Source organism: Vespula pensylvanica, chromosome 5 (assembly GCF_014466175.1).
Source record: "Vespula pensylvanica isolate Volc-1 chromosome 5, ASM1446617v1, whole genome shotgun sequence".
NCBI lineage: Eukaryota > Metazoa > Arthropoda > Insecta > Hymenoptera > Vespidae > Vespula > Vespula pensylvanica.
In genome coordinates, this window is record NC_057689.1 from 9,051,422 (window position 1) to 9,062,406 (window position 10,985).

The window sequence follows — 10,985 nt, forward strand, 5'->3', positions numbered from 1 at the left end:
CTTTAAGAACATCATTTCTTTTTATAGTTACTGAATCGAAAGTTTTTTTTTAAATAAATTTTGGAAACTGTTACGTACGCATACGTATAAATATTAATTTGTACATATACACACACACACACACATATATATACATATACATACATATATATATACACACACACATAAAGATCGAATTATTTATATATATATATATATATATATATATATTTATATATGTGTTTTGTGGTGACTTCGACGTGGCCTTTGTTCTCTATTTTTCATTAACTGTGAACTTCTCTCCGTACCACTTACCTCGTTACACCAAAGTGTATGAAAAATCAGGAAAAATTCGTTGATCGTGCGACGAAGGTGATTATGTGAGGAAAAAAAATAAAAAAAAAAAATTTATTATTGATAAGTCGTTTCATAGTACGCGTATGTTAATCCGTGGAATTTTCTTGGAGATTCGACGGGTTTTCTTGGCATGTTAATCGAAGCACGTGTCGGCAGCGACAGATAGGAATAGGAATGGAAAATGGAAATGACTTGAAAGTTATTTCTGAAGGAAATATTTTCATAGAGGGAAGTGAAATCTTTGAGTGAGAGATCGTAAATCGTTAAAGAAATTGATCCGGAGGGAAAAAAAAAGAAAAAAAAGAGGAAAATCGTGATTCAAAAGTATGTGATTTCGTCGATAATTTCACTTTCCGTGTCGGGTGTTGGAAAAAAAGAAAAGAAGAAAAAAGTATATATTACGCTCGTTCGTTCTGATATATCTTGTTTCTTGGTTGGAAATAAATTTCGACGAATTAAAATGTAACTTAAGTAATTGACCTCGAGACTATAGAATATCGCAATACCGTCGATCGTCAAGTAGAAAATAATGTGTGCGTTGAATCGGTATTGTCTTAACGTGACAACAATGATCGTCACAAATCATTTCCTTGACGTCAATCGATTCTTTACACCGACCACCCACTTGTTCAAATGAAAATTAATCACCAATAATATTATTAATAATTATCGATTTTAACATTTATTCTATCGTAACGATATTCTATCAAACGATATCGTAGTATAGACGAAAAAGTAACGAAAGAAAGAAAAAAAAAAAAAAAGAAAAAGAAAAAAAAAATTATTTTTTTCACGAAGGTACAACAACTTTACGTCGTCATTCAAAATTCTCCCGTTATGAAGATGCGAACGGCATCTTCGGACTTTCATTCGGTCGAAAGTGATAGTCTTTAGCAGAACACCATGCTCGAGAAAGGAGAGCCTTTCCTCTCGTCTCCTCTTCCTCCACCACCCTCCTTCCACTATCATCATCACCATCACCATCACCACTACCATCACAACTACCATCACCACTACCATCACCAGCACCACCACCATCACCTTTCTTTCTTCCTATCGATCTTCCAAGCTCCCTCACTTGTACCTTATTTTAAATTCTTTTCAATTCGTTTCCGGTCTGCACTAATGCGTTCTTGGCATGATATCGTTATTATAATGTTTAACGCGCATGACCTTCGAAGAAGACATAGAAAAATCTAGACGCGTTGTTCATAATCCTCATCATTATCATCGTTGTCATCATCATCATCATCATTATCATTATCATCATCACACATTTTTACCAAAAATACGAAGATCATTCTCTTTCGTTTGCAGAAAGACGTTGTGACAATAAGAAAATAGAAAAGAAGAGAAGAAAGAGGAGGAAGGGAAGAAAAGGAAAGAAAAAAGAAGAAAAAAGAGAGCAGAAAGAACGAAGAAAAAAAGAAAAATCATAATGAGGTATACAATGGTGACTCTGGTAGCTGCGATCAGCGTTCTCGCATTGGTTAGCTCACATCCTGTGCCACAAGAAAGAGGGTTTCGATCGGAGGTAAGTGAATAGGATACAAATTCGAACATTCTTTTCACTCTCTCTCTCTCTCTCTCTTTCTCTGTTTCTCTTTAACTCTGTCTTTTTCTCCTCCTTCTTTATATATATATATATATATATATATATATATATATATATATATATCCATAAGAATTAATAAGTTTACGTGAACTTTCTAAAAATCGTTCTAACGTGTAGGGTATAAGAATGCAAGTGGAAGCAATGCGAAGAACGAATTATACAAGGCAAAAAGAAAAAGAAAGAAATAGGGATTGACTTTGTTAATAGAATCGTTTAACACGGAAAAAAACAACTTCGTGTTGCCATATTCGATTCCGTTTGATCGAGCATTCTATATACTGTGTGTACGATAAATTAACTATAGGCATGACGGTCATCGAAAAATAATGAAGGATAAAAAATTCGTTGGAAAATCAAATTATTTCATGAGCATTGCCAAATTACGTAATCGGGAGTATTATGACAACTTTCACTGTGTCACTAGGTCACTTTATCCTTTATGGAAAACTGGTCCGGACTGGCCTTTTGTCTCTCGATATGCTCAAGCTCGGAGAAAGTTAAATTTCTACGACATATATATGCATGTATGTGTCCCTATATATTTATTCTACACACACACATACACACACAAGAGAGATTATACATACATATAGTTTATACACACATATAGTTCTTGATTGTCGTGAGTATCGTCATAAATTAATTGTAACAATCGAATTATTAATTGCATCCTTTTCCTTACTCAAAAGCGATAGCTTTCGCCTCAAATCAATCGGTGAAAATAAATAAAGATCACGAGAGAGTGAGATCTCCTTTCCTGGAAGAAAGAAAAAGTACAAAAATATATATAGTTAAGAAAAAAGAAAAAGAAAAGAGAAGGAAACAAAGAAAGAAAAAGAAAAAAAAAAACTAATATCGAACGTACGTTCACGATGATGATGATATTTGTCTAGAAATTATGAATATCTCGTAGTCGTGTAAACGTTAACGTTCGACATTGTCGTTATTCAACAAAGGAAAAGAAAGAGGTATCAAATAGTCGCAACTGGTTGAAAGTTTTATCTTAACGTGACGAAACGGAGTCAGTCACGTGGAAAATTCGAAATTACCGTTCGTCAAAAGGATCGAGTTAAAATAATCGAGAAATTATTTGCGAGAGAAGAAAAAGAGTTAGTCGTTCGACAATCGATCAATGTCTATGATAAAACGTATACTTACTTACGCGGATACATATATACGTGTACGCGCATATACAAATATACGCGTACAAACATACACATACACATACACACACACGTATATATACATTGAAACAAATAGACAGATGGAATAACGTTGTATGGTCCACAAACGAAATTGCGGGAGTCCGAAGCCATCATGGCTGACTCTCCTCTCGTCTCTTTTAGTCCGACACTTTCACTGGCCGCGAACGCTACGAAGTCGGCGGACACTTTCTTCGAGCTCGATCGATGTGCCCAATGGAAAGTGCAGTCTTAACACATACACGTACATAAACGCAAACATACATACACACACATATATATACACGCATGCATAATTACGCAGATAGTGCGTTTTAACGCGATAAGCACGAAACGTACGTACGAAGATCTACGATTCGTTCATGAGAATTAATCTTCGATCGAATTAAAAAAAAAAAAGAAGAGTTTTTATTTCTAATCCTTTTAAAGAGTACCTCTCCATCGAAATACGTGATTTTTTGATAATGTTTTTTTTTTTCAATTACAAAACAATAATTGCTAAAGATTTTCTCTCTTTTCTTTTTCTTTCTTAATCTTTTATTCCATGAACGAATTTATCTGATGTGATATTTCTAATTTATCTTTTAGCATCTCATTGGCATGTCAGAACTATGATAACATTTTAATACATTGTATAACGTGGCGTCCCATTAAATCACACTCGTTTTAATCGAAATCGTCAATTTTAATTAAGAACAAAAAAAAAAAGATAAAGAGGAAAACGTTAATTTATTATTACTTATAGTTATCTCAACAATCTCAAGAGTCATTGAGTCAGTATATAATAAATATTATCAACGATTATATTTTCGTTCAATTATTATCAACGATTATATCTTCGTTCAATTATTATCAACGATTAATTATCTTCAATCAAACATTTCAATGAGCCATGATTGCGTCGTGATCTCGATAAAAGATTTTTAAAATTCCACAACGAAGTAAATAATACAGATATCGTTCGATGCAATAAAACGTTCGAGTTGAATATTCTTCTTAGAAATGGTTTTGGAAGAAAACGCGGAATGCGTAAGAGAACGCGAACGAGGTTTCAGGGAAAGTGAAATGTGCTGTGGTCGGTTGAGCAACGTCATAGTGTCCCGTCGAGTGATACATGGTAACTCGATCTATTTTATTATCGAATATTTTTATATTATTCGTTGGAAAATAAACATTCGAGGAGACGAATCGATTCTACATATCATTGGATTGTTTTAACGAACTTATTTAAAATTCTATGTTTATGATCAAATAGAATCACTAATTTTAAGTACTATCACGTGATCATTTTAATTAATCAAGAATATATAAAGAGAGAAAGAGATAGATAGATAGATAGAGATAAATAGAGAAAGAGAGAGAGAAAGAGAGAGAAAACAGAAAAAGAGATTAGCTAAACATCGACATTGATAATCTCTAATGAACTTTTCCAAACTCGTAAATCGTAAATGCATTCTTCGAGTATAGTATACGTTTGTTCCCTTACATGTTCGCTTCCACTTAAGCTGACAAATCGTTGACTCCGAGGAGTATTTACTTCCTTGATGGTAATACGAATGATTTAGCATTATTATCAACGTCAATGGTCATGTGTATAAGAATAGAAAGAGAAAAGGAATACGGCTTGACAATTGCAGATTTATTTTGCGAGAGAGAACAACAGAGACAGAGAGAGAAAGAGAGAGAAATAAAAAGAAGACATAATATCAAGAAAAAGGCCAAACGAAATTTTTTTCAGGCTCTCGATCGGTTGTTAATGGTCGAAGCGGAAAAGGAAGCTGCACTGAGGAGTAAAAGGACAATTGGTATCCTTCGTCAATTGTTTCCAGATATCTCTCAGGTGAGAGCTGACACCTGGTAATTTGGGGCAAAATAAAATTAAAAAAAAAAAGAAAATAAATAATAATCCAACTGAAATGAGTTAAAAATTTGAAACGATCGATCAAAGAGGGCTATTTAAATATTTACTTAATTACGTTAAAATAGATTCCATCGATGTTCCTCAGAACGAATTTTTTATTAAAATTTCGATCGTCTTTTAAAGATCATGATCTTTAAAATGTCTTAACGTATGGGTTCATACGATAGTTCACCTTTCAATTGGAATTACTGTTGAGAAAGTTATTCGTTCGTTCTTCATATTTATATTTATTAATTCAATCTCAATGCAATTCGATGCGACTCGATCGTCCATCTGTTTGTAAAAGAAAGCAGAGCTTTCAAAAAAATCCTTTATAAGGATTTTTAATCTCTTCAATTTCAATTAATTTCGCGTATATAAAGTGAAATTGGAAAATTTATCTGTTGAATTAAAACGATGATCAATGAAATGGGTGTTGCTGCGTTAAAACGAGATTTCATCGATTAAGATATTTTTCATTGCTCAATTTATTGTCGAATTTCTCTCTGTTTTCTACAAGCCGTTATGTGTGTGTGTGTGTGTGTGTGTGTATGTGAATGTATATCCTAGATTGAAGTAAGACGGCATGACGGTAGCGATTTACCACGGACCATTCCTTTTTTTGTATGCCGGCCGACACTTTTACGCGACAGAAATCGATTTGGTAACAAATCGGTTGCAGAAGACCAAGATCGCCATCACTTTATATTCCGAGATCGTTCTAAATTATTTCAAAATCATCGAATGCTCGGCATCGATCCTTTTTGGAAATCATTTTCTACAAGAGTTAGAAGGCTATTCAGAATTGTCGTTGTCGTCGTCGTCGTCGTCGTTGTCATCGTCGTTGTCATTGTCTTGTTTTGTCGTTGTTTGTCGGAAAAAAAAAAACATAATCAAAAAAAAAAAAGAAAAAAAGGAAGAAATTCATTGCCAAAAAGAGAAAAGGATGGAAAAAGGAGCAAACGATGCTTCTTCCTTCCGGTTAAGTGATGTTGTTTTTTAGATGATTGATAACAAGGTGAACGCTATAGTCGCGGAAGTCTTCCGTGTCCTTGGCCCGATCGTACTACGCAACGTCCTTGGCAATAATAATAGCGAAGGTGGTGGCACCGGTACTGGAAGAGCGAACAACGATGGCTCGACCGTAATGATAGCATCGCCTTTCAACGACGATCAGCAGGACAAGGATAATGACAATGGTGCTCGCGTTGATTCGATCAGTTTGAACGATTCCAGAGTTCCGATTTCTCTTCCTACCTTTCCGCCAGACAACGATGAAGTTACTAAGGCATCGAACACTACTACTACTACCACTACCACCACCACTACTACTACTACTACTACTACTACTACTACTACTACTCCTACTACGACAACAATTGCTACTACTACGACATCAGCAACGATCGAGAACGCAACAAACGATCTCAATACCTCGGTATTGTGATCGTTTGCCGCAAAATTGCGGGTAAAATTTTCGACGATTATTCGATCGTACGGTTGTCTTTTTGGTCTCGCTCTTCACTTCTTTTCTTTTTTTTCGCTGCTGATTGTTATCTCGTCACAAAGATGACCGCACACAAAGAGTACTACTGCGGAAATTCTTCAATTTGTTTTCCCGGATATTTTTTTTTATATATCTCATTGCTCTGTATTCATATATATGTCTCCTCTGTATATCGTGCTAACTCATATTATATATATGATATGGGACCTTTTCATCAATGGGACAACCATGGCTTTTGATTGAAAATTTTCTGGACGATCTTTTACCGCGCTCGAAAGACAGCTGCGGTTATCAAATTTATTCAGATAAAATTGTGATGTCTCGAGAGTTCTGTGCATACTTTTTTCATCTAACTTTTTGGGATCTCTTTTCTTCTCTTTCTCTTTTTTGCTCTTTCTCTCTGCCTCCTCTTCTCTATGTACATGTTTACTTTTTGTCTTCAATTAATTGCAAAATCTAATGCAAATCATGGCAGATATAATAAAATCCATATCATCGATCGATTATTATCGATCGATCGTTTCTCGAAGATACTATTTCATATCCGTATTTCATATTTCGTAAACATGAAAGGTGTCCGTCTGTCATTGAGTTATAGCGATGATTTGATTCTAATTTCTTATTGTTTAAAAAAATCAAAAAGAAAGGAGGAATGTAAAAACCTGGAAACAAAATAGCAAGCAATTGGTACAAATTAATCGTGCTCGAATGAAACAAAACGTTGAATCGTCTAAAAGCGATTAATTAGATATTAGTGTATATAATGTATACACTTCCTCGTAAGTAATAATTTTATTATTATAAAAAAAGTAACTCTTTGATAGAAATTCAATCCTCTCCCCCTTTTACCCTCATTTAAAATGTTAACAATTGTAATTTATTGATATTGTAATCAATTATTAATTAGCTCTTCATTGAAATCAGCCAATTTCAAGACATTGTGCGTGAATGTAAAATCGCTAATTTTCGTGATCGACTAATCGTGATCTACCAAGCGTCAAAGAATCAATCTTTTTCTCTCTTTCTTTTTCTTCTTTCTATTTCTTTTCTTACCCTTTATAGTCGAAAAACGTTATAATTATGTAATTAAGCTGATAAATGATTAAGATAAAAGAAACTTAAAAAGTTATTAGAACTCTATAAACGTGAAAAACATCTTAGTCAATCGTCTGAATAATTTAATATGACGAAATAAAAATAAGTGTATGACGCAACTTAACGTAATGTTGTTTAGAAATCTGAAAAAAATTCGCTTGTCCCTAATGAACGTAACGAACGAGATTATTTTTTTGAGAATATAATTTCTCGATTTATTTCGTAGCTTTATAGGCCATCAGAATAATAAGTCTTGTCTCAAGGTTTATTTCTTACTAAAAATAAATACCAAGAAAATGAAAGAAGCAAAACAGACAAATTTTGTAACTTGCTGGACAACGAAATTCTTTGACGCTCGAAAGTTTCATGTATATATGTATACACACAGATATATCAAACACGCACGCGCGCGTGCGCGCGCACACACATACACACTAATTCGTAGAATACAAAGTGAATCTAATAACTGGACTGAACTATAACTCTGCTCCTATTGAAGATGAAAAAAAAATTATAGAGTAAAATTTTAGATTGCTTATGAAGCTCCTGTCATAGTGTAATGGAATTTTTAACAAAAGTACATCGATACAAATTACAAAATGAAATTTTTTTTAATACAAAATGCAAATTACAAAATTCTTTTTTATATGGATTCTATAATTTTTTTTTCTTTTTTTTCTTTTATGAATTGATTCCCCTCGTACCATTCTGAATGAAAAGATATTAGGATACAAAATTGAAAAATGATTGGTTTGTGAGATATTTTGTATAATTTTGGCTGATGATTCATACAAATTTAAGGGGCGTATTTTTTTTTGACAATATAAAAATTGAAATAAATGGTTCAGGGTGAACTAGTATATTCATTAGTAGTGTACATTTTGTTTTTTTGTAAACGCGCTATTGGACCTGCGAAAAAAAGAGAAATGATATATACCGAAGAATACGCATCTATCTCGATTCGTTTTCTTTTAGGATGTGAATCCTGAAGCAGAGAATCAGGTTAACGAGGTTGGGTCTGAATCACAAAACAACGAGGTACGGGTGCAATTTGCCGACGAACAATCAGCGAACGAGGCGGTACCGAATTTAACACCTTTGGAGGACGTTGAAAGCAGCGATGACGAGAATAGAAATAAAAGGTTTTTGAACTTTGGATTAGGGGCAAGTGCAGGTGGCAGCGGAGCAGGCTCAGGCAACTTCCTTTTTGATATAATCAGGGTAAGTTAGTGTCTTAATCATTAAGAAATAAGTTTCTCGATTTATCGTAACGATCGTAGAAGAGATTTAGAAATCTTTCTGTATCTTTTTTCATACGTCGTCCTATACGAAGCAAAATATATTTTATACACTAATATCTACATACATTATATATTAAGCCAAATCAATTAATCCTATGAAATATGATTAGTACTTAATTATTCGTAATTATATATATATATATATATATATATATATATATATATATATACATTATAACATAAAAGTTATACATTTACGTATACCTTCCTTATCGATGAAATTAATTGATTTGATTTATGAAAAACATACATTATTTTATACAATAACATTCTTAACATTACGTAAAATATTTACTATGTAAAACAACTCATTTCTATATAGATGTGTATATTTAAAAAAATTTCGTTTCGTATAGGCTTACTAATGACAATAAGTTCATATCGTAACGTCATTACATATATTTTACTTATATTATATCTTTTATATATATACATATACATACACATATATATATATCTATTTATTTATTTAAATAAAACGAAGCGTTTCGATTCTGGATTCTCTTCGAGCACATATCGTTGGCAAGTCGGGTAATAAGAGACAGGTACGTTAGTGCGGGCAACGACAAGGGCGCCTAGTGCAGAGACGGCAGTGAAAGTAAAACCGAATTGCTAAGCTGTCTAGCTCCTATTCCAAGGTTCCTGACCTAGGAACGGCCTTAGCTCCCTCAAAGATCGCCGTGCACGGAATATCACGACATTCACTGCGGTTACAACCGATCGATCTCGTTTGGGTTTTCGCTCGAAAAAAAAAGAAAAAAAAAGAATAGAAAGAAAGAAAAAACTGAAGAAAGGAAAAGAAAAAAAATTATGGTAAAACTCATCGCTACACTCCTAAAAAAAAATCTCTCCATTACTACTCCACTTTACAAAAAAAAACAATTCTCTGTTGCAGATTAATATAAATATAATATCAATATAAATTTAAACATATAAATATAAATATATAAATATAATTAAATAATAGTTGATAAGCAATAGGAAATGATTAAGAACGAGATCCGTTAAGCGATCGCGATTGATCGATTAATCGATCGAAATTTACAAGACGAACTGTGTTACTTCTAACGAAAGTAAACGAGAAATAGAAAGAAAAAAGAGAAAGAGAAAAAGAAATGATATCATTCGTAAAAATTAACAACATTCTCGAGATATCCCGTATTATTTAAACATACACGATTCGTCTTGTAAATTCGTAAAAACTAAGACCACCGATCGATCAGAGAATACGATTTTAAACTTTCCCACAAAGGAAAAAGCCAAAAAGGTAAAAGGTTATAGTTCCGAGAGAAAGGCCTTTTCTCTGGAGTACCGTTAAGATTATTTTTTTTCAGCGAGGAAAGCTACACAGCGAGAAATAAAAGGAAGCGTGCTAGCTAAAGATAAACGATACGATACGAGAGATTTATAAAACGAGAAGGTTGAAAAAAAGTGATTTATAAAAAGTAAAAAACCAGTAATTAAAAAAATGAAAAGAAAATAAAAGAAATAGAAACGAGGAAGGAAAAAAAGGAAAAGTTTATTAAGGAGATACGTTTGCATGGGATAACGATGTTGAATAAACAGAACGTTTTCTCGTGTTTGTTCTCGTGTAGCAAGCAGCCGACGGGGCGGCAAGAGCGGCGGGCACGGTTTACCGCGTTGTCGCCGGCACACAGAGCCTAGGGCTCGGTCTTAGCGCCTCGCGAGACGTCGCTGCCGCCGCCCCAGTTGCTGCTGCTGCTCCTGTTGCTTCCTCCACCCCTGGCGCACCCTCGACGGCCGATGCATCCTCAACAGCCGCCCCTGAGTCAGCAGCCGGCACTCAACCACCGGTACGAGACCATCACAACATCCTTCCGACCATCGCCAACGGCCAATTATAATCTCACTAATCACTTACTCACTCATAAACATATACATACTCTCTCTCTCTCTCTCTCTCTCTCTCTCTCTCTCTCTCTCTCTCTCTCTCTCTCTCTCTCTCTCTCTTTCTCTCTCTTCTCTTTCTTCTTTCTCTGTCATAAACGTTCTCTATTTCTTTATATTT

At 34.0% G+C, this 10,985-nt stretch overlaps 1 protein-coding gene across 3 annotated transcripts in view; it reads left to right on the forward strand.

Annotated features, from left to right (window-relative positions):
• Positions 1-212: 212 nt before the first annotated feature.
• Positions 213-10,985, forward strand: part of LOC122629218 — a 17,965-nt gene continuing 7,192 nt past the window's right edge. Inside the window, exons 1-5 of one of the 3 annotated variants that reach the window (XM_043812374.1) lie at positions 213-351; positions 1,654-1,870; positions 4,871-4,993; positions 8,631-8,876; positions 10,552-10,770. In XM_043812374.1, coding sequence (XP_043668309.1) covers positions 1,775-1,870; positions 4,871-4,993; positions 8,631-8,876; positions 10,552-10,770 — 684 coding nt within the window. In that variant the 5' untranslated portion in view covers positions 213-351; positions 1,654-1,774. The remainder of the gene's footprint in view (positions 352-1,653; positions 1,871-4,870; positions 4,994-8,630; positions 8,877-10,551; positions 10,771-10,985) is intronic. The other 2 variants (XM_043812375.1, XM_043812376.1) reach the window with 2 other exon arrangements.